The following is a 22,107-nucleotide window of genomic DNA, read 5'->3' as shown; positions in this document are numbered from 1 at the left end:
AACTAAACAGCATCTGGTATGTAGTATTTTACCGCGCATGTGCTTGTTGACCCCCAAACAATTCAGCTTCCCCAGGCGTGAGGCCGTAGTAATTTTTATAATACACAATCTGAATGGATTTTAGAAAGAGAATTTCCCCCGTGTCGATGTACATGACACAAAAAAAAAGAATATTTTTCTTATCGAAGGTCGAGTGCCCTATTATGTTCATGGCAATGATATATGCCGTGTGCCGCCAGATCACCGTCGTGTTTATATACTTCCGAGACAGGCGACCTGACGTTACTCATCGTATAAACAATTGCTTTATCTGCCAATTTCTCCGACATTGAGAGGATCGCTAATTGAAACTTGATCCGCGAACAAAGCCAAGGTGAAACGACATCCCAGCTTCTGGGCATCCTGGTTTTAAGCCGATCCGATCGACTCTCATGGCCGATCCCGCCACATGCGCCCTTCAGGGCTCGACCTCAATGACAATCGTAGCCGGCCGAAATTCTGTAGGATGAGCCCATTGTGCGCCATGCAGGGAGTCAAGTAGCGCCGCCCAATTTAATGACCCCTCGGATCGGACCTTGCAGCTGGTTGGGGCGAGCAACGGCCGCGTTGTCCCGCCAAACATAAACAAGGCGATCTCCCCGAGGCGCTAAGGGCCCATTGGAGCTATCGCGCTATCGCAGCGGTATCACGTTGCCTCCATCCCCGCGCCAAAACAAACGCTGCTCCTCACCTTCGTCGCTTTTCCCCTCCTCCCAAGACTCTTGTACGCTGCCGCCCCCTCGTGCAGTGGTGGTACTCTGTCCGACTGTTTATGGAGGGGGTCCACGACTGTCGCGCATCATTATCCATTCCTTGTCGCCGTTCAATGTGATGACCACCGGGTCTTCCCCTCCGATCGATTCAACTCTTGCGCCGTCGCTTCCCCTCCCCCCCATCGTCTCTCTTTTTCGGGCAAACCATCGGCTCCCCCCGATTGTCGCGATCATACTTCCTTTCGAATTTACCAACCTGTAGCCTTACAACGGGCAAGTGCCACCGGGCTCTAGTCATGGCGGTCAGCGCAAGTGCGACCACCGCGCTGGCGGACCTGCCGTTGGAATATCTCAGTCTTTACCATACAGTCGATTCATATCTCTCGTCTATCCTTGTTTTCTACGGCCCTGTGGCTACCGCAAATGCCACCGTGAGCAGCTCGCGCATCCAAGCGCATATCTTCACACCCGCTGGGTTTCAGAGCTACTCTCGCATCACAATATCCCCCGCTGCGCCCTTGTATGCAGCTGTCAACCATCTGCCCCGCGATAAACAAGGCGATCCGGTCTGTCGGGGGCTGGCAGTCAGCATGTTGAAGTACTTCGCAGAGCTGTCTGATCCACTGAAACGCCGGCTGACAGAGCCGATTCACAATTCACGCCAGGGTGGAGCCCCCCGAAGCTATTTGATGAGATGCACGCAGCCGATTTGGCGAATCGAATGACAAAGGTGGAAGACTCATCGGACATTGTGCGGGACCTCCGTAGCACATTTCAAGAGCGCAGAATTCCTTGGGCCGATATCGATGTTGTGCTACCGTCGGGCATCATACAACCCTTGCAAAGACGAGAAAGTGCAGGATCAGAATGGGAAGATGAACAGGAACAGTCTTCCGAATATGGCCCATATACGGCGCTGATATTGGCCTTGGGAGATCCTATGTTTTTGCCAACATCAAGATTGAAGCGTGCACCCTCACAACCCACAAACGTCAGCAAGTCGAGAATCTTTGCACGCAGCCAGAAAGAGGCACTGCGTCTCACCATGTGTGAACTAGTGGACACAGAGGAGCGATACGTCGCTAAGTTGTATTCCCTTGTTCATGAAGTGGCAGACGAGTTCCGACAGAAGGCTCAAGGGAAAGGTCCGTCAAGCACTAGTCCCAACGAGACTCAGCTGGCGCAACTGTTCCCTCCCTGCCTTAACGAGATCTTGGAGGTCAATCTCGGCTTCCTGGATGATATTCGCCAAGTACTTGACGAGACAGAGAAAGACGCCCTTACCGACATAAGCCAAGATACGGAGCTGTCACATCGCGGTTCAAGAGAAACGAGAGACTCTATTGGCGCGGTTTCATTCGCGAAAGCACTACTTGCTTGGCTACCGCGTTTCTCAGAGCCATATGCCGAATACATGCGTGCGCATACAGGTTTTACGCAGATACTCAGCACTTTTATGAAGGACAAAAACTCCAGTTTTTCGAAACGAGTGTATGAGACTGGAGAGCAACGACTGCGCTCCCTCTTGATGGAACCAGTGCAGCGACTTCCTCGATATAGCCTATTGATTGATACGATGACTGGCAGTCTACCCTTGGTCCACCCCGCGGTGAGGCCGTTGCTCAAGGCCCGAGACCTTGTAAAGGACATCTGTGCATTAGATGATGCCTCGCCCTCGAGCCATGCGCAAAGCCTCAAGCGTCTGAGGGAACTTGTGGACGCGTGGCCAGCGAAGATTTTCCCCGAAGGTCGCTTGATCACGGCAGTCGATGTAAACGAAGTGGTACCGCCGTATCAACTATCCGAGCAGCCGTCAACCCTCGGCGCTGGGATTATGCTTCTTTATAAGAACTGTCTCGTGGTTTTAGCGAAACCCGAAGAAAGTCGAACCACTGCACGTGGGCTGCTGGCCGACATAGATAATGCAGCATCCCCAACCAACGATATGTCTATGTCCCTACCGTCTGGTGAGCTCAAGGTCATTCAAGTTCTGGAGCTTCCTGCCGTGCGTTGTATGCAATCGATCTGTGGTCGAATGCTGTTCGTTGTTCCCGCATCATACAAAACCAATGCGGGAACATTGGATAGTGGATATGACCTTCTTGCATTAGAGCTTACTGCGACGTACGAGGGAAAGGCCAGTCGTTTGATCGAAGAAATCACGAAAGCAAAGATTGAGGGACGGTTTCCTGAAAAAGAGCGCGAGGGAAGCAAATGGACACTGCGCAGCCCTCCAGGGTCTGCTGGTAGCACGAGTATCTTGGCTTGCGTCTGCGAAGACGGCGAGACGGCGGCACTCGACCGGCCCCGTTCTTGCCCAATCCGTCTTGTCTTTGACATGCCAAAAGCCATGTGCTCTCAGATTCTAACTCGTGACGACATCGAGGTTATAGTATCTGTGTCGCCGCCAAATGGCGACCAGTTCAGACTCGACATAGAGTCAGTCGTTGGCATGGCTTCTACGGACTTGGTCTCGGCAGATACCTTCGTCCCTACTCTTACTAGGCGTTGTAAGTATGCTGTTTCTGAAAGCAAGTGTTATTTGGTCACTAACAATGTTAATTGCAGTGCAAAATCTCCTAATGTCTCTGCATAGCCCTCGAAACCCGAACTTAGTTAAACCGCTGGTCCATTCGAATTTCGCCGTTATTCGGTTTATTGCGAGCAGTCTGATTGCGCAGGCCAAATCCTCGAGAGGCTTCCGGCCTCCCTCTCCTACGAAGCTACTCTCGAATCTTTTAGGTGGCAGTCGCGAGAATGCGCCAAATTTGAAAGGCCCGAGTTCAGCCACCCTACTTGGCGAATTTCCAAAGATGCCCCCACCGACAAGGCCTACTCATTCCAGGTCCAACACTCTCCCATCGACATTCTCAGGAAAGGAGAAAGACAAGCAAAAAGAAGAAACTCCAAGCAAAATCTCAGTGGTTGGAGCAACTGATGGCCAGGGCCCGGAAAGCCAGCTGGGGTATCTGCAACAAACGTTCGCAGCATATGTGCTGTCTTTACAGTCCCGAAGTGGCAATATTCTGGGCAGAATGCTTCGCTCGAGAGAGAACGCAGACCGATCACCCGTTAATGAGCTTTACAACATCTTATTGGAAAATCCAAGCAAGCTCCAAGCAGCCGCCGAAGTACCTGTTGATACTCTGTTTGTCGCCTTCGAAACGTTCATGAAGAATGCCTGGAAAGACAGCATGGGCCCAGTACTTGATGTTTCGTCTCTGAAAACTCTGCAGAATCAGTTTGACACAATGTTTCCGCACGATTTCGATGAGCAATTCCGAAAATTCCTGGCTGATACCAGCCCACAAAACCGCCGCGCATTAGCCGCAATCGTTCGTCTTCTGGCTGAATTGCTTGATGCATCTGGCAATGATGGTGACCGAGGGGCCCTGACAATGGCATTTGCAGAAGTCCTCACCGAAGAGGGTGACCCTGTGCAGCATGTGTCACTCCTGGACCGCCTAGTCGAGGATTTTGACAGTCTGTTCGAGGAATTCATCCCCGGCGGGGCCTCAGTGGAGGGGACCTTGAGCTGCGACCCAAACAAGCAATCCTCACATACCAGTGCTGGGTCTGTGAGCTCCAACAATTCATCATTCAGGAAGCGCTTCGGATTCGGATTACACAAGGAGAGCCATAAAAACGAGGGAGAAAGTAAGGTTGCATCGATTCTGCGAACTCTGAGCAAGCGACAAAGCCCGGGCGACTCAGAACCCAATACCCCCAAGGGATCATTGATACGATCGAAGTCGACTGATGTGGACGCACGGCTGGGTCTACTTCGGCCTGCATCTCGTGATCGCCCTTATGGGTTTGCCTCCGAAGAGCAAATTTCTAGGCCGGGTACCGGTCACGGAGAACCGCCATCACTGTCTTCCATTCGAGGCATCTCCCAGGATGGTGTTGTGAAAGTTCGCAGAAAACGAAGAAGCTCCCTATCTGATTTCCGCCCACCAACTGCCTCTTCTGATGCATCCTACGTCTCCCCAACGCATCCCTTGCGCCCAGTGACACCATCCAGTCACCCACGCGGTGAAGCAACGACACCAACCAGTCAATCCAGACCACAGAGCAGCTACCTGGCAGTATCGCCTGCAAGGAGTGCATCGCCGACAAAGGCAACCTCACCGGCTAGACTTGGGTCGCCTATTCGGAGAATGTCACCACCGCGTCCTTCAACTCCTAGCAGGAAAGAGAACATTGATCCTACAGAGCCCCATACGGAGCCATCAACTAAAACCAAACCCGATCTCCCAGAGTCGCCCCCTCCGGACACCAAAAGAAGATCACGGGCAACCAGCATTCCTCAGCGCACCCCAGGATTGCGCGAACGCCCAGCTACTAACGGGTCCGATACTCTCCGCCCGCAGTCTTCCTCCTCATCACCTCAAAAGCCGCAGAAGCTGCGAATGCAGAGCCCTCAAAAGCTTCGTGATCGTGTACAACAAGATAAAAGAGCACAAGCCACCTCCCAGGCTGGCATGCGAGACGAGCTGCGAGCACTTGGAGATGAGCTACAGGCTCTGAGGCTCACACCCACCAAACAATCTAGTCCGGATCGAGGAATTGGAATTACTGGGCCTCTAAGACCTTCGGGTACTAAGTCTTCGCTTGAAGGCCGTTTACGAAGCCTTGAGAGTCGATTTGACAGCTTCACTGGTGAATTCAATGACCGCACCTCTGCTCTCGAAAAGGACCTTGAATCTTCTTTGACTGTTAGTGAGAAGCGTGTGAAAAAGCTGGATGAGCTTTATCGAGAGGCAAGTGCAGAAAACGAGGCGTTGTATGATCGATTCAACTCGGAGCTCAGCAAGATCGCCAAGGATGTGAGATCCGGAAACGGAGAAGATGCCTTGAAATCTCAGCTGTCAAATGCCATGGAAGAAATTGGCCGACTCAAGAAAGAAAATCTACGCCTCAAGAGAGAAGTTGGGGGCCTCCGAGCCCAGCAGGCAGCGGTTGCTCTTCTGAGAGCAAGTGAGCAGTGATCGTTGTTGAAGTTTTTGAAGTCACACTTTCTTTTTTCACACTTTCCTTCACACATGTATCAACCCCCCTTTTTACGTGGTATCTTACTTCTGGTACCGTGATACAGTGTCAACTCTCTCCTTTGTCCAGTCCTGGGACCTGTCAGCTGTCAGCTCCCAGACATTTGTTACACTCTGCATCCGACACTTATTTTTCTCATTTCTTGTCACTTTCGAGGCCCACATACGCACATATGGCTTTGGGCCATGCATAGCACCGGTGATCAAGTTAGCAGGGCTTTGTTATTGTTTACATGATATCATTACTTCTATTGTACATTAGCCGGCCACCTTAGCTTCAGATTTTAGCGGACCTCCCATAAGGCGCACTGTCTCAACGTCGATCTCTTTGTACATCCATTCCCATCTCAAGGTCCACCACGTTCCAGAAAAGTATATGTCAAGCTTGTTGGGGTTGTCACTTGATGTTGTCCTGCCACAGAGCTGGGCCCCCAGGGTTGGCAAAGCTAGTAGGTGCTCGACTTCTTCATTGCTCTGACTCTTTTCAGACGGTAGCCTCATTCCAAGGACTGGAATGGTATACCGGATGGAACCCGGAGCTTCATCCGTAAGTATCTTCCGTATTTCGTTGAATCTGGATCTGGTCTCCGGAAGAGTTTGTTCCGGCGCACTGAGACTTTCCGTTAAGGAATCGAGATTTCTACAGGCGTATCCGAGATCTGTTTTCTGGAAAGGCCGCAGGAATAATGAGAACGGCGCTAGACATTTGTCCTTGCCCTCTTCATGCGGGGAAATCGAAACTCGAAGCCAAAAACGGTCATCCCATAGTGTCCAAGATGTTTGAATGTGCTTCATAGGGAGACGAGCAGGCTCAGTTGTTGAGGAGCGGACAGCCAAATCAATTCGTGTAAATGGTGCCCTGTTTTTCATGTATGGCTGGCGAGTGACGAGCCACACATTTCCATGCATGGGCGAAGAGCCTTCCAAATCTGCGAGTGCTGATGGAGCGTTTTGCACAGGTTTCACAGTGAGAGGCGTAAACATACATCCAGCTAGCGTGAAAACATGTCTTGGCTGGTTATTTCGTGAATCGAACAACCTTGAAACATAAGGTTCAAAACTTCGCAGCGGAAAGGATTTCCCGTGGAAAGAGGATATCAGCTCTGTGATACGACGAAGGGCAAGAGACTTGATCTCCTTTGCACGACTTTCAGACAGAAGAGGATCTAAGAGTTCTGGAGAGCTCAGAAACTCAACGACAAGTGATCCACATCTTAGATTTAGATCAAGAATATGGCTTCCTGCCGAAAGGACTCGGTCCGTAAGTTGGTTCGAGGCCTGGATGAAACTGTTGCTTGTTTTTGATAGAGAGAGAATTGACGGAGATTGCAAAGCACGAGGCAAGGAGCCTGAGCTAAGTAGACTGCGAACAGTGTTGCGGGCAGTCAAAGTGGGATCAAAGTTCGTGGGGTCGGATACATAGGGAATATTGTATCTGTGGCAGGTGTCAAGCAAAGATTTCTTGGGGAAGCCGAGGAAAGGACGACATATGTAAACTCCGCCTGTTGAGATGAGTGGCTCGTCACCGACTGATGATCGGGTACTCTCTTTATTAAGGTTGGGTTCATTAGGGACTAATGAGACTGTGGGTCCGGTGCTGTTGTCGACGCGGAGTTGAGCTTTCACAGAGGCGTTCCTTTGCCTTCCGGATAGAACAATTGAAGAGCCACTTTGAGAGACCCCGAAGATACCGTGACACTCGGGGATTCGGGCCACTGCTTGAATACCAGCAAGACCTGCACCTCGTGCCCCAGCACTTAACCGCAGAATGGTGGTCTCAACAGCGTCGTCCTGATGATGACCCATAAGCAAAGTCTCGATATTGCGATCACGACAGGCAATGCCGAGAGCCTGGAATCTCAATCGACGGGCATGTGTCTCAAATGCGGAGGGCATTTTGGCGTCTGCATCGTCCTTGACAGACTTAGATTGACCACCCAAGAGAGGAGACCAATCTAATTCCAGAATGTTGGTTTCCACCCCTGATTCATATCAGTATGACAATTTAGAAAAGGAGAGTATAGATCGTTCGGCATCCGAAAAAAGTTCAGAACTGGACACTTACCTAAATTGCGTAGCCAGCCTGCGACTGTCTGTGCCTCGCGTTTACTCTCCTCTCGCGCCCGATGGTCAACCACGAATGCGGTGACCGAGAGACTCCCATGGGTACCAGAGCGCTCTAGTTGCCGACACAGGTATGCCAGGCACATTGAATCGGCACCACCACTGACAGCGAGACCTTATAATATCAATTAGCACTGTCAACTTGGGTCGATAGCTTCAGGATAATTCTTACCAACTCTGTGTGGCAGATGGGCAGTCTCAATGGGGTCCTTAAAGCCATAATGAAGGGTGCGACAGACATCAAGCCATGCTCGACGAAGACTCTGGGCAAAAATGGCCGGGGAGATGATATTCGAGGCCATGGAGAGGCCATCACGAAGATGGGACGGGCGAACCAGTTGGCGCGGGTGAAATTCGGCCGCCGGCAGCTCGATAAAGCGAGGCACGTGACCGGCCTGATTCTCGGGGTGTATTTTCGTCACGCAGATTTAGTTTCAGACGATCTAAATTTCGCATTCATTCGTAACTACCAATAGAATGTGATGTCAGTGGGTACTTCAGGTTCAAGTTAAATGTGGTAGGCGAGTTTCAGGACCTACCGGGACTGCCCAGGTGGTTTCAAATCAAAGTATGATTTGGTGACATAATATAGACTCTATTGCCCGCTGCACCACACTGAGGGGCGGTGTCCACCCATTCAAAACCTCCCTTTTCCATCACAATGTAATATGGACTCACTACCAGCGACCCTTGAATCATTATAACTTATGCTCATCTGATCATGGCCCTGCAAGTTCATCCTCTGAGCCGCGAATTTGATGTTCTCCCTGATTCGCTTGCTATAAGAGCACAAAAAGGGAGGGGCAACGCAAAAGATAGTTGCTACTATAGCTAGAACTGTCATTGCAATATTGGCCTCTAAGCCTTGATTCATCTGGTGCGTGAACAGTGGGAAAGTACCCGCCATTATAGCGCGCACAAATTGCACAGCCGCCAATCCACTTGCCGCATAAGCCTAAAAGCAATCTACGAGGTAGCCCGGAGGAAGTGACGAACTCGGTGAGGGCGTATTCACACAAAATCAGCGGTATAGCCAGGAGAATCCAGTGGAAATCGCTGACGACTATCGGAATTGTCCAAGCAAACCACCACGGCCCATTAGAGAGGGCAGGCGCTCCCATGAGAAACCCAAATAACTTGTGGTTGAAGTGACACATTGCCATGGTAGCGAAGCCTGGAGACTCGGTCGTCATATAGGAGAGCCAAAGCACTGAAACACAGACCAATTCCGATAGCGATAAAGACAAGCGACGGTTGAGAGCCGGAGCGGCCAATCTCCTCCAATATAGGCAGTAAAGCTTCAGTGAAAATGAGGAGTAGGGCGAATGCAACCGCAGCCATTATAGCAATGCTAAAGACAGTGTCTCTCCAAAGAAACGTTGGACAGGTCGAAAGAGAGCAGCCTGTACAAATACGAACAGGTTGGGTATTTGATCGGGGTTGATGGCGTAGATTTTGTCGGCACCGAACTATTGAGTGAGAAGATTCACCTCACGTGAGAGCAACAGGGATGGTCGAGATTCGCACGAGAGAAGTAAAAGTCCCGTAAGTATTCCGAGGATAATCGCAAATATATAGTACACTCAGTACCTGCTTCATAGTTAGTACACTGGGTTGGGTACAGCATATAAAGTGAGACAACAATAATCATAAACCAGTTGAGAGATGCAATTTATTGTAGCTGCCCATGATGGGGCCAATTACGAGGCCAATATTGGAAAACAGCATCTAGAGCCAGACCATCCATATACGAGTCCTTGTCACGAACATATCCTCAAAGCTTCCGCCACTCACGGTATAAGGCATAGCTGATAGGAAATCTCCGACTAGTCGCCCCAATAACACAGTCGCTAGGGACGAAACCGCAGCCATGATCACCCTATTTCTTGGCCAATAAAATATCCGAAGAAGGTCAAGAAGTTAGTGCAAGTAGTGATTGGTATGGACGGACTGCTCACGTTGTAACAAACAGCAGATATAGGTTATCCGGGTAATTCATATTGATCGTGTGCTTCCGCCGCAACTGGGGACTGTGAAGCTTAGAACATTTCATTTCCTGATTAACTGAGTAGATAAATGTCAGCTGTGTTGCACAAACTTGACAACGGGATATGCAAGCCATACGCAACATTTGCTTTGCATTTCTGCTGTCACAAGGGTCATCCTTACACACTGGAAAGTTCTACCAATTTCAGCTTTTCTTCATAGATGATCATAGCTGCTAAAGAAAGTCCCGCTCATGCAGGCCATAAAAATCGCCGATGCGAGTAATCTTCATGGCATTCTGATCGATCCATGAACCTTGCTAGCTCGAGACTTGAGGGGCCGCGGAAGAAGAACAAGGTGTTTTTTCTCACCAAGACCCTGAGAAGCGTGATGTCATCCGTGGAAGCTCATTGTTCAAAGATTGTATCCGCAATCGAGGATCCTACATTTGAATGACTTCATCAACATGATTTGGCGCCCAGGAAAGGAGAGACAACCTAGAGAACAGCAATGATCATGAAACTATAAAGGTGGACCAAATTCAGCATTGACACAATAAAAACCAGCTATTCCACAAGCAATTATAAACATGACTGTCACCACTTCCTCTATTGAAACCATCCCGACTGACTGACTTGGCCAGATGATCCTCAGCCTTCCTCCCGACTAGGGAATGTCTTGGAGACAATTGTCCACGAGTTCAAAACCTTCGACGATAACGACGACAGCATTCGCATTTTGGCTTCGACCATGTTCCATAACATGCTCAAGAAAGACCCCGGCGGCAACCCCCAAGTGTGCAACTATCACCGAAAGTTGCAGTGATGAGTCGAATCATTATTCGCGCGCCAACTTGGTCTAAGCCCTCATACGAAGTGGGTCAGGTCGGCCGCCCTTTCAACCAATTCCTCAACTGGCCCATGGTCACGAGGAGTGGTGCTGCGTTCTTCCTCAATCACGAGGTCAACGCCCACCGCAAGAAAGTCTTCTGCCGCTGGGGCTCCCACTTGAACTCGCCTGCTTCTGCCTCAGCTCTCAACAAATCTGACTGGCTAAGCCTTCATGTCTTGTCATGCATTGCTGAGGCAGCTCGCCTCAGCGCAGGTACCCCTTCAAATTTTGAGGATATTTACATGTGCGATCCATCCAAGCTACACCACGGCTACCTGTTTCGAGGACTTCTTGACTCGCCGTTTCCGACCCGGTATACGACATGAGAGGCTTTGGTATTTAGAGAAGCTGCTGTCATGTAGACCTCGCCATATTGCTTTTTTGGGTACCCTACGGGTACCCGCGAACCCGCCCAGAACCCATCAGCCCGTATACTACGGAATAACAGTTGTAGTACTACCTATAACGCATATAAATATGTGTAATATGGTATATATTACCTGTATTCAAATCTCTTGGCGGGTTTTGGGTCAAGGGTCGAACCCCAACCCGCGATTTTGGCGAGGTCTACTGTCATGCCAGTTAAATCACGTGATATGATAGATACGTCGATGTCCAAGATCACCTGAAAGTTACCAATATTTACCAAGAACATCGAGATTCTCGCAGCTCGACTTTCTTTACTCCGTATATAAGTCCTTGGGTTCTACATTACTTGCCTTTCCCACCCCCAAACCAGTGGGTTCGTGGCGAAAAAGGGCGTCGGCTGATTTCCGTTTTAGGCACAGCCGATCGTTGGGTAGCGTTGGTAAATGTGGTGGGATGCACGATGGCCTTTATTTATTGCTAAAGCCTATATTGACCCAGCCTGCCGTCTATTCTTCAATTCGCGGATTTCACCCTGTCAAGCCATAACCAGGAAAAATGGGTTCAGTCCAGTCACCGTACCCACCGGGAATCCACGTCCCTTCCCTGACGTGGTTCAAACCAGACGCCACACAAACGATCGATTGGGATCTTCAGGAAAAGCATCTAGAATTCCTCATTCGGAGCGGTATTCATGGAATTGTCATCGCCGGCACAAATGGTGAAGCGGCCACTCTGACGCCGGAAGAGAAGTCTAAGCTAGTACGCCTGACGCGATCTACCGCGCAAAAGCTCAATCAATCCAGTCTACCAATTACCTGTGGTACCTTTGGTGGATGCACGCAAGCGATTATTCAAGACACCAAATTGGCCGCCGATGCAGGCGCCGACTATGCGCTCGTTCTCGTGCCGTCGTATTTCCATTTCGCACTTGATGCCACTGCGATCGTGGAGTTCTTCCAGGATGTGGCGTCGGCATCACCGGTTCCAGTTGTGATCTATAACTTCCCTGGTGTTGCCAGCGGATTGAATGTTACTTCAGAGATGCTGGAGACGCTTGGAGACCACCCAAATATTGTCGCTGTGAAGTTGACCTGCGGGACAATTGCCTCGGTTGCCAGGACGGCTGCTAAATTTGGCACAGCGCTGGATGGGGACAGGAGGTTTGTCGCTCTGGCAGGCCAAAGTGACTGGCTTGTTCCTTGCCTCACTATAGGCGGTGCTGGATCTGTAACAGGTCTGGCAAATCTGTATCCGAAGGTAAGCTCAGTTCCGAGCTCGTAGACTGCAGGATGTGAATATTGACCTTCTGGATAGGCCTGCATGGAGATATTTAACCTGCACAACTCAGGAAAGAGGGCCGAGGCGGAGAAACTTCAAATCCAACTCGCAGTTGCGGAATGGGGATTCGGCAAGGGAGGCATCAACGGAACCAAGTGGGTTGTTGCCAAGTACCTGGGCTATCCCGAGGATAGCGCATGCTGTCGTCGACCCTATCCCAAATTTATCGACGAAGAAAAGCGTGCGTGGATTACCAAGCAAGTTAATGGACTGCAGGTTATCGAACAAGGACTTTAAAACGAGATAACGGAATCATGATTTTCATAGACTGCATTCATGAGCATATAGTGAGAGAGATTATACCTCATACAATGGCAAAGGCCCTGTCGAAGGTCTGGTGCATCACTGTTCGAATGTCCATTCTCTGTTTAGCTTTGTCTTGTTGCCGGACGACTTCCTGCAGTACATCAGCAGTGATTCCTGCATTGGAAGCGACGTTTTCCATTCCCTTAATACAAGAGACCACCCAAGTTCGTTCTTCGGCGTCTTCGGTTTCAACACCAAGCATGAGCAATGGCCAGAGCATGTTCACTGGAAGTGGTGTCATGGCTTCTGATGATGTTGTGGGTGAGCCTATTGCAGCGACATCCTCAGGTGATGACGCCCAAGAGCTCTCTAGGATACGCCGTGTTACTTGTCGGATTTCATCCATCGCACTGAGCACATCCGTCGTGCGAGGAAGATCTAGCAGAAGTCTTTTGTTAGAGGAGTCACATCAAGCAAGAGTCTGCAGCACTCACTTTTGTAAGATACACGATGAAGATGAATGAAGCTGGCGTAATAATTTGCATGATAGACACGCATGGTGCGCGTGATGGTCTCCGCCAGTTTGGGAGACAAGAGCGTCGCAAGGTTTCCGGACACCGCATGGCCCATTAAGGGTGGTCGTTGTTGCCATAGTGCCTTGATATCGCGGCTGATGGCAGCCGATATCAACATGACCTCGGTTTCATCTTCAACTGTACCTCGACGTCGGTGCCAGGGATCAATCTTTGATATTCGACCCATGAAGAGCTGCACTTTCTGGAAGAACAGGAAGGCAGGTCGCATGATCAAGTCTTCTAATGCCGCCTCTGCATCGTCAAGGCCCGCATCAACTTCGGTAATAGAACTGTCGGGGGATCGGAGATCAGTGTTGATAGCGCTATCCTCTTCGGTGAGAAAGAGACCTTCGCCCCCTGCACTGACGGCTCGCGCATCCAGAAGCCGTAGCCACGATAGAAGCCGTTTTTCTAGACCAGATTGACTAATTAGCTCCATAGGATCAAGTTAATCAAGGATCAGGGCTCGATAGCTACCTGTAACACCGAGAGAGTCAATCTCTACCATTTGCAAGGCATAGAACCCCTCTCGCAAATTGGCGTGTGCATTCGATACGTCTTTGGTGAGGAGGTCGACGTAGGACAATAGGAAAAGGACAGCAAGAATATGTCGTAGCTGTGACATAATGATATTCTGATCCAGACAAATGTCTTTTAGACACTCTTGCAACTTTTCTTTTGCGGTTTGATAGTATTGGATGTAGGTCGACGGTTCCAATGTGCCTGAGGATTCCAATTCCAGAGCCACAAATGCAATCACACCGTATTTAACCATGCGAGAAGACGAGGTCATTGACATCAGCTCCTTGCGCATCCAAAGCCATCGAGCGCTCGTTTCTATTGTCGCAAGGATTGGCGGTGGTGCCGAGCGGGCAAAATAATCAGCCAGCTGAGACTCGCTCCACCCCATAGACTCTAGAGCAGATCCCATCGGGGACGGAAAGTTGGGTTTGGATTGTCGGCCGGTGAGGACTGCAGAACTCATCGTCGGCGTTGGGAAAGAGAGATCCAGTGGTGATGAGACTGCGAGCGAGGTGTCCGACCAAGGAACTAGATCTTGTGAGGAGCTGAGATCTAGAGTACCCCAGCTTGGCGAGAGACTGGGGGGATATTCATCCCACATGAAACTTGCATAGTTGAAGATGCGGCTGAAGGAAGAGTCATTTACTGCGAGAGCTTCTTGACTCTCCACCGCAGCGATAGGGATATCGGTAGGGTTCGCCTTCGTGTCTTCTGCTGCCAGTCGAGACTGGTCCACTTGAAGCTGCTGTCGCTGCTGCTGCTGTTGTCGCTGCTGGCGGTGCCGAATTTTCTTTGTCCGGACACCAAACCGCGAGCCTCCCTCCTGCTGCCACGAGCAATCCAGCTGCAGTCGACTGCAATGCCCACAATCCGGCCGTTTCTCATCGCACCGGACCTTGCGTCGCCTACTGGAAAATTAGACCCGAAATAGCCCCGAATCGGAGTATACCATGCAGCAGCACCTACCGACAAGTCAGACAGCCATTGCGCGTGCGCGGACGAAGACGCCGATCGAGATGTGGGTGCTGTTCCCATTGATGGAACATGGTGAACCTGCGGAGGTCGGGCTTGTCGATAGCAAGGTACAAAGTACTGAGCCCCAGGAGATGCGGCATGCGCTTCGGGCTCGGCAAGTCTCCGGGGAAGCCTCCACTTTTCCCCGCCACGCCGGCCTGCATTCCCGTCGTGCCACGCTCGGCTAAATGCCTCTCTGGGATGTGCCCGATGGCTCATTCCCGCTATGCTGATTCCAGTCTAGGGGCCCGCAGGTCATCAGGTTGCGGAGATGCACCGGTGCCAGGACAGAACTCGGAGAGCTGGCCGGGGCGAGGAGATTTGTTGCTGTTTGCAACGGTTTCTTTTTATCTCTTCATCTTTTGATGTTCAATCGAGCAACTAATTGATCGCTGTCTACAGTCAACCAAATGGCCTCAGAAAAGCCCATCGTTCTTCACCTCGGAGATCCTGTCGAGTTTAATAAGGAACTATACGCGCAAATAGCAAATGCTTTCACAGTGATTCGACCTTCGCTTGAGGAGAGACAGCGGAATGAGTTCTTGAAGGCCCTCCAAGAGAAAAGATGGGGCGACTTCCAGGCCATTTTCCGTCCCTTTTGGAATAGCGGCGGCGAAATGGGGCGCTGGGATGCCGAGTTGATTCGTCTACTTCCGTCATCGTTGAAAGTGTATGCGAGCGCGGGGGCGGGATACGACTGGATGGATGTGGATATCCTGGCTGAACATGGTGAGCTTGATACAGACTGCCCCTCCAATACGAAAGCCTTGCTGACGATTTTAATATAGACGTTGTATACTGCAATGGCGCACAGGCGTCGAGTGAAGCAGTGGCAGATATGGTAAAAAGTCCTGCTCGAAATAATTTGTTACTTTTTCAAGGCTAACGCGTTGACGGCAGGCTGTTTTTCACATAATATCTGTTTTTCGCAACATGCAGTGGTCCATGGATGGCGCTCGTTCGGGAGATCCTAAGCTCTGGCTTGAGGCCCACCAAAACACCGCAGCTACCGCGCATAACCCATGCACACAGGTTCTTGGTATCATCGGGCTTGGCAATATTGGTTAGTATGTAATACTTGGTTCATTATATTGACGGTCCCAGAAACCCTGACGCCTGCAGTACCATCGCCCGTAAGGCATACGCCTGTTTCGGGATGAAAATCTACTATCACGACCTTTATCGCAAGTCGTCGGAGCAAGAGAAAGCAGTCGGCGCATCATTCTGCGAATCGCTTGATGACCTACTGGCTGCAGCGGATTGTGTTGTTCTGGCAACTCCCTTTGGAGGCTCAAAGCTCATTACCAGGGAGAACCTGTCCAAATTCAAGAGGGGTGCTAAGTTCGTAAACATCGCACGGGGAGCGCTTGTTGATGAGATCGCTCTCGTCGATGCCTTAAAATCGGGACAACTGTCTGCCGCAGGGCTTGATGTTCACGAGCACGAACCAAACGTGAACAAAGAACTTGCCCGGATGAGAAATGTCACGTATGTTCTTGTTCCTTGGCAGCGACATCGCAAATCAGATTACTGACACGGCTTTCGCAGATTAACTGCCCACACAGCCGGTGGTGCAGCCGAAACCCAGATCGGATTCGAGAGACTTTCGATGGAAAATATTCAGCGAGTATTGACTGGTCAAGAACCATTGACGCCGGTCAACAAGCATCTGCTCAAGGAATGATATTTCTTCGGAATAATGTAAGAAGGGTATCTGTCACATAGATTTAAATAAAACGTTTCTCATAGTAGCACTTCCTAGATCTCATGGCATTCTGGAAATGCGGCCAAATATGCACTCTCAATTTCGTGCCCCATGCCTCCAACGCCTTCGAAAATGATATCTGACTTCAACGACGCCCCAAGACATTCCACGCCACGGCGCAGTTCCTCTGCCAATCTTTCTGCATCTGAAGCCTCTGTCGCTGGCTCGGGCTTATTGAGAAGATGGTAACAAGTACCTAGTCGATCTGTCGCAAGGCATGCACGGACCTTGTGAAGGAGCATGAGGAGTGTATAGCAACTTTGCATTGCCGAGCAAGCAAAATAGGGAATTGTGTGGGGCGTTTTGTAGGCAGGTCTCCTTTCGAAAGGCCCAAGGCCTGGTTGGCTAGGGTATGGAAGATTGCGGAACATTGTTGAGACAACCAGACAGGCTTTGAGGCAGATATTTGAAGATTCTTCCTCAGTGAAGGGAAATGAGGTTTCTCGCTCTGTTACCCAGGCTGGCGATGGTGTTGAGGATAGTCCGTGGCTATTTATTGAAGTGAGATCGCAGTATTTATCGAGGAATAACGGGATATCCATGAATGCTCTAAACCTGTGAAGGCGGATGCGAGCACTGTTTACGAAAGTGGTCAGAAGATCTTCTCAACTCACACGTTCAGACAAAAAGAGAAAAGCTTACGTGTATATATTGATTCGTCCAATCCTCCAAAGATTTTCAGCGATTTGTTCTTCGTAATCTGAGCCGAAAGTCGTCCGAAGACAACGATCTGATTCGGTCATCAAAGATACAGTGAGGGCATCGAGGGAACTGATTTCATCGCCAATGTTCGGTGGCCTAGATGCATGTGACGACTTTTCTATTTTCTGCGCCATTTGATGGGATGCAAAAAGGGTTGTTTGTGCTTTCATCAGAAGATCAAAGGGCTTGTTTTGAAGTCAGTCACCAAGATACCTCTGAAGGTTTGGTAGCATGCCTACCTCCAAATGCACGCCAAACTGGGGAAATGGTGTCGTGATCCGAGAGTCGTTGGCGGCAATGACTGGTGGCTATGGGCCGAGTCAGTTGACATTAGTGTGTGAAATCAAGGCGACTAATTCTTACAGCAAGGTGGAGATTGGAGGACAAGTAGGCAATAAACATCTGCATAGCGGTGTTAGAAATCAGCAGACTCGAAAATTGGTGATTACTTACAGTCATCCACCAGGCCCTTCTGTGAGCCTCCGGAGACTCCGACGAAGATACCCCAAGGGTATGAAGCGAGATATCCATAGCCGTCGTCACGGCCTGGTTGATGCGGGCTCGCATACGAGACACGTTGCCACGCTGAACATACTCATAAACAGCAAGAGTCACTAGTGCTAGTATAGGATCAAGCTGGATTGGCACATCAGGGTGGAGAGAGATATTTCCTCGATCCGTACTAACAAATAAGTTGACGCTTGACGGCGGCCCTAAATCATCGATTTCCTGTTCAATTTTTGATAGCGCCGATTGCGCAAACAGTTGCGCATAGGCTCTTCTAGCAGCGAATGTCGATCCTTTGGTTGGTGCTTGGTCGTGGGAGGGTGGGATCAGCACTAAAAGAGCTGATAGAGCAAGACTCAGCGAGGATTCTGGCCAATAAGGCAGATCGGTTTTCTTTAGCTCGGTCGTATTAGACTCTCCTGGTGCTTGAATGAAACTTGACTGGTCTTCATATTGAGGTGAAATAGCGGCAGGCAGAAGTGGTAGATAAGGGTGAATGTAGATGTAGTAAGCGTTGGTACTTGCGAATCATTAGTATCTTTCGACTTCCCCCTGCTTCTTTGACCTACATGTCTTCTTCATTTCGATAAACTCGAATGATGGGCAGATCTGTATCTGAGATAGATGAGGCAAAGGGGCCATCGCTAGGTGTGGGTAGCCCCCAGAGCTGCCGACTACCACTGACGTCGGAAAATGCCTCCGGAGACAAATCAAGATTGTGCACTCCTGCAAAAGGAGAGACAAGACCCATCGTGCTGTCCAGATAGGGCTCTGGCATCTGATTAGCTCGATCTTGGCACTTTCGGAAATTATTGACTTACCAAAGCAATCGGTATTTTCCGATAAAGAGCTGTCTGGCTGTTGGCCATCATTCGAATGCTGCCGCTGCGCCTGTTCATATCGGATGCCCCGTCGTGGACCACCCCGGCGACTCGGCTGATAAGTGCAGGGGCGTCCTTTAGTATTGCACTAAAAAGTAATTTCTATTAGCTGAATGTCGAAGTGTAGATGAACGAGTTTCACCTTACACTTTTACATGGTCGGTGTCCGTCACAACGGGTCTTGGAAGAACGGCTAAATGGGTCGTTAGCAATAGTATTTGTTCTCGGAATACGTGAGATATTACCATTCTAGACAAGCCGCCTTAACTGGCGGCTTCGCAATTTTCCCCATTTTGTCCGAAATATCTGATTGTGAAGAGGATGTCCTCGTTTCGGCGGATGAAACGTCACAAGGCACGTGACACGTTATTATACTGTCTGAATGTCCGACGGCGGAGACCCGCAATTGGTGACTCGAGTAACACAGTGTGATTGGATTCGGAGATTTTGAGTAGATCGGTGTGTCTGTAAACCCCACCTGGTGGAATGCAGGAGGAAAGTCAACGAGGAAGTGGTCAAGAGATCAAAGTGGTAAGATTCGGCCTTTGGTCCGATCAAACACCGAGCGTTGCTCCCGCCACCACCAACAACTCGGCGTTTGGTGATATTATTACTAAAAGAAAGCAGTCGAGATTTTGGGAGTTTTCGAAGCCATGCGATCTTTGGATCTATTCCCAGGTGTTTTCTTGTGAAAGACCAAGGTTCTTCAATTTCCAAAAACTGTCACACTTGATGGTGGATCTCGGGTCACCGGGCTTCTAAAATATGCATTCACACAAGCACGCCTTGGTGCTGGTGCTACACTAATTTAAGCCATAAGCCTCAAATTCCAGCTTTTTGTCAATGTGGACAATAGATCATCACAGGGGCAAGAAAGTTTCTGTGAACGGAAAGCACTACTTTAATAACTCTGAACTTGCGGTAACAATCATCGTTCTGTAAGGGCTTCTTTATACTTTAGGCATATATCCGTCAGCTCCGTTGGCTGCGATGAAGCCCCAGACGCATTGAGCTCTGCCGTTCGCTGCTGACGACTACCAGCAGGCGATGCACCACGTTCCGAATCATGGAGTGGTATGTCTTTCGGGTGCCGGCGATGTCGTCGCTCCCAATGTGCCCATATAGAAGTTGCGATGGCAATTACACCCAGCGGGACACTGACACCTGCCTCAACAGCGACACACAACGACGAAGAGGGTGATAATGTTGCTGAACTGGAACTTTCGCCTCCGTCGTTGGCAAGATAGGCGACCCCTGGAATGACACTTGCTTAGTGAGCTCAAGTGGCTCTTCATATTTGCATCCCACGTCGCCGTTGTCGGCTATCGCGGTACCACAGCAGTATTGAGTCGCCGAGTAGTTGTATCCAATGTTCATGATCGGCATGCCAGTGTTGCGTCTGTATTTTGCTGCGAGGAAAGAGTTAGCATGGAAGACACGTGTTGCTGTGATTTATCTCATCTCGTGGGAAGCCATGGGAAGTCATGGGCCGACAAACAGCATGGCGCATAGCATTCCGATCCCCAATTCTGGTCGCTACAGCTTCCGCGTGTCAAATGTAACCCCTGTGCTCCCTGAAGGTAGCAAAGGCCATTGCTCAGGCAGAGAACTCTCGATCCGCAACAATTTGTTGCAGAATCTGTTGAACAAGGGACCTGGTTATCGGCTACCGAGCCATCTAAATGATAGCAGGTAGGGTCGTCTTTCGCCTCGACAATGAGAAATGACCCAATACCTGCCAACGCAGGACTGGCAGTTTTCCTCTAGACGTCAGAGCTTCAGCTGCACCGCAATATGCCGATCAAGTGGATTCATTGGCCGGGCCCGTTTCCTTCCTACGACACTAGGCCCGCCACCAAACGGGGCTGAGGACACGTCGGAGTTTGATTTTTACTGGGTTTTATTATAAACTAATCTGATCGTCCTCATTGGGATTGTGATCGCTGATCCTTCCTCTCCGGAATATTAATACGACGTCCAAACCCGAGGCGGGTGCTGACATCTAGTGAGGAGCCTGTTATTATTGACGTCTTACTGGGAAAGGTACAAGAATACAATGAGACGAATGATGCAAGCTCATGCGAGTGCAAAACAAGTGCGAAAATTTCGAACTATCGGTAGCAGACAGACTCCCAAGAGTCAACCACGACACCACAAGATTCGAACTCTGACATCTCACTGGAGAACGTCATAAACGGGCAAATCTGGTTATCCCATCGACTCATTTTTTCCAATAATTAAGCAAGAATACCGAGTCGGTGCAAAGCAACTTTGAAATCCTCGTTTAATTGTCAATGTACCTCGCATTGTGACTGTGTTGATGAGCACCGCATTTGTGGACTCTAGTCCAGATGGGGTAGAGCGATGTCTGCTCACATCGGAGCTAATTTACCCAAGTAATGCAGTTCAGCACCAGCTTCGTCATTTCAAGATTATAATAGCTCACGATAGCATTTCCATTCTTCTCACAGCGTTCCTGAGAAGGCTGTGATTGTTTCAGAGTGCAATGAGAGTTGCGTACCTCGGCTGCAATGGCCGAAGAGGAAAGGGCAAGAGCCATGAATGTGAGAACGGCTGTGACCTTCATAATGAATCCTTGGAGTTGGAATTGCTGGTCTGTGAATACTTCGTTGGATTTGTTCAAATTGTTACTTCCATAATACTTCCTGCTGCTTATATATTACTTCGGGGGATTTCCAGAAAGCTTAACGAGAGACCAGAAATAGAACAAGACGGGCATTTCGTGTGCTTAGCAGCTTGATTCTAACTAGCCGCCAGAGTAAAATGATTTTGACAAGCCCACGTACCTTCGGGTATCCCATTTATTGTGCATCCAAATCGCCGCCAAGCATGCGACGGTCTTATGCGCGCTTATCGGGGTGGACCTTGGCATTCCTTTGACCGTCAACAAGCAAGTCCCACTCGAAGTTACGAGGAATTGAGCGATCAGCAGCAGCCACGGTGGGGACTGCAAGATCGTTGGATGGCGGTGACGGACCGAAAAAACCTTGTAGAAATGGAAGCAAATGGGTGACCTGCTTGCGGTTAGTGGTCACAGTCACTTTATTCGGAAAATCAACACAACACTTTTGAACGAGCGCAAGTGAAGCACCAATTTTAGTAAAGTCTACTTCCACCAGTGTCGTACCGCGCAGGCTTCGTATTTGGCTCCACCGATCTGCGATGATTTGACTACAGAGAGTGGGTATTTAATACTGTCTTATATCGAAAATAATAGTCATCGCTATTGTTTAGACCAAACCTTGAGGATGGAAAGAACAAGAAAGATAGATGGATATAAATTAACACCAATAATTCGGTAAATACGGACTCGGGAAATGCTACATTCTAGCAGTATATACTCAAATAAGAGACGCCTCCAGA

The 22,107-nt window shown here is 49.7% G+C and overlaps 7 protein-coding genes across 7 annotated transcripts; 4 read left to right on the top strand and 3 right to left on the bottom strand.

The window, feature by feature from the left end:
• Positions 1-1,048: 1,048 nt before the first annotated feature.
• Positions 1,049-5,743, top strand: N7532_005453 (putative Rho guanyl nucleotide exchange factor; the record flags this gene model as incomplete). The annotated part of the gene is made up of 3 exons (XM_056617947.1): positions 1,049-1,365; positions 1,395-3,262; positions 3,321-5,743. The coding sequence occupies 3 exons, from the start codon at positions 1,049-1,051 to the stop codon at positions 5,741-5,743; spliced, it is 4,608 nt and encodes a 1,535-aa protein (XP_056474106.1).
• Positions 5,744-6,061: 318 nt separating this feature from the next.
• N7532_005452 (tRNA lysidine(34) synthetase) lies at positions 6,062-8,229 on the bottom strand (the record flags this gene model as incomplete). The annotated part of the gene is made up of 3 exons (XM_056617946.1): positions 6,062-7,785; positions 7,869-8,042; positions 8,100-8,229. 3 exons carry the CDS (start codon positions 8,227-8,229, stop codon positions 6,062-6,064), a joined length of 2,028 nt encoding a protein of 675 aa, XP_056474105.1.
• A 2,508-nt stretch (positions 8,230-10,737) lies between these two features.
• N7532_005451 (uncharacterized protein) lies at positions 10,738-11,130 on the top strand (the record flags this gene model as incomplete). The annotated part of the gene is made up of 1 exon (XM_056617945.1): positions 10,738-11,130. The coding sequence occupies one exon, from the start codon at positions 10,738-10,740 to the stop codon at positions 11,128-11,130; it is 393 nt and encodes a 130-aa protein (XP_056474104.1).
• Positions 11,131-11,728: 598 nt separating this feature from the next.
• Positions 11,729-12,748, top strand: N7532_005450 (dihydrodipicolinate synthase family protein; the record flags this gene model as incomplete). Its single annotated transcript, XM_056617944.1, has 2 exons — positions 11,729-12,430; positions 12,488-12,748. The coding sequence occupies 2 exons, from the start codon at positions 11,729-11,731 to the stop codon at positions 12,746-12,748; spliced, it is 963 nt and encodes a 320-aa protein (XP_056474103.1).
• Positions 12,749-12,815: 67 nt separating this feature from the next.
• On the bottom strand, positions 12,816-14,900 carry N7532_005449 (Zn(II)2Cys6 transcription factor; the record flags this gene model as incomplete). Its single annotated transcript, XM_056617943.1, has 4 exons — positions 12,816-13,195; positions 13,252-13,743; positions 13,810-14,759; positions 14,821-14,900. 4 exons carry the CDS (start codon positions 14,898-14,900, stop codon positions 12,816-12,818), a joined length of 1,902 nt encoding a protein of 633 aa, XP_056474102.1.
• A 378-nt stretch (positions 14,901-15,278) lies between these two features.
• Positions 15,279-16,552, top strand: N7532_005448 (D-mandelate dehydrogenase-like dehydrogenase; the record flags this gene model as incomplete). The annotated part of the gene is made up of 5 exons (XM_056617942.1): positions 15,279-15,597; positions 15,657-15,709; positions 15,769-15,935; positions 15,991-16,356; positions 16,417-16,552. The coding sequence occupies 5 exons, from the start codon at positions 15,279-15,281 to the stop codon at positions 16,550-16,552; spliced, it is 1,041 nt and encodes a 346-aa protein (XP_056474101.1).
• Positions 16,553-16,626: 74 nt separating this feature from the next.
• On the bottom strand, positions 16,627-18,620 carry N7532_005447 (fungal specific transcription factor domain-containing protein; the record flags this gene model as incomplete). Its single annotated transcript, XM_056617941.1, has 6 exons — positions 16,627-17,209; positions 17,276-17,520; positions 17,575-17,643; positions 17,699-17,737; positions 17,789-18,362; positions 18,412-18,620. The coding sequence occupies 6 exons, from the start codon at positions 18,618-18,620 to the stop codon at positions 16,627-16,629; spliced, it is 1,719 nt and encodes a 572-aa protein (XP_056474100.1).
• Between the last annotated feature and the right edge of the window lie 3,487 nt (positions 18,621-22,107).

This window comes from Penicillium argentinense (genome assembly GCF_028826775.1).
Source record: "Penicillium argentinense strain IBT 30761 chromosome Unknown utg000005l_segment0_segment0, whole genome shotgun sequence".
NCBI lineage: Eukaryota > Fungi > Ascomycota > Eurotiomycetes > Eurotiales > Aspergillaceae > Penicillium > Penicillium argentinense.
Note: the sequence above shows the minus strand (reverse complement) of the source record. Positions and strands in the feature narration are given on the sequence as shown.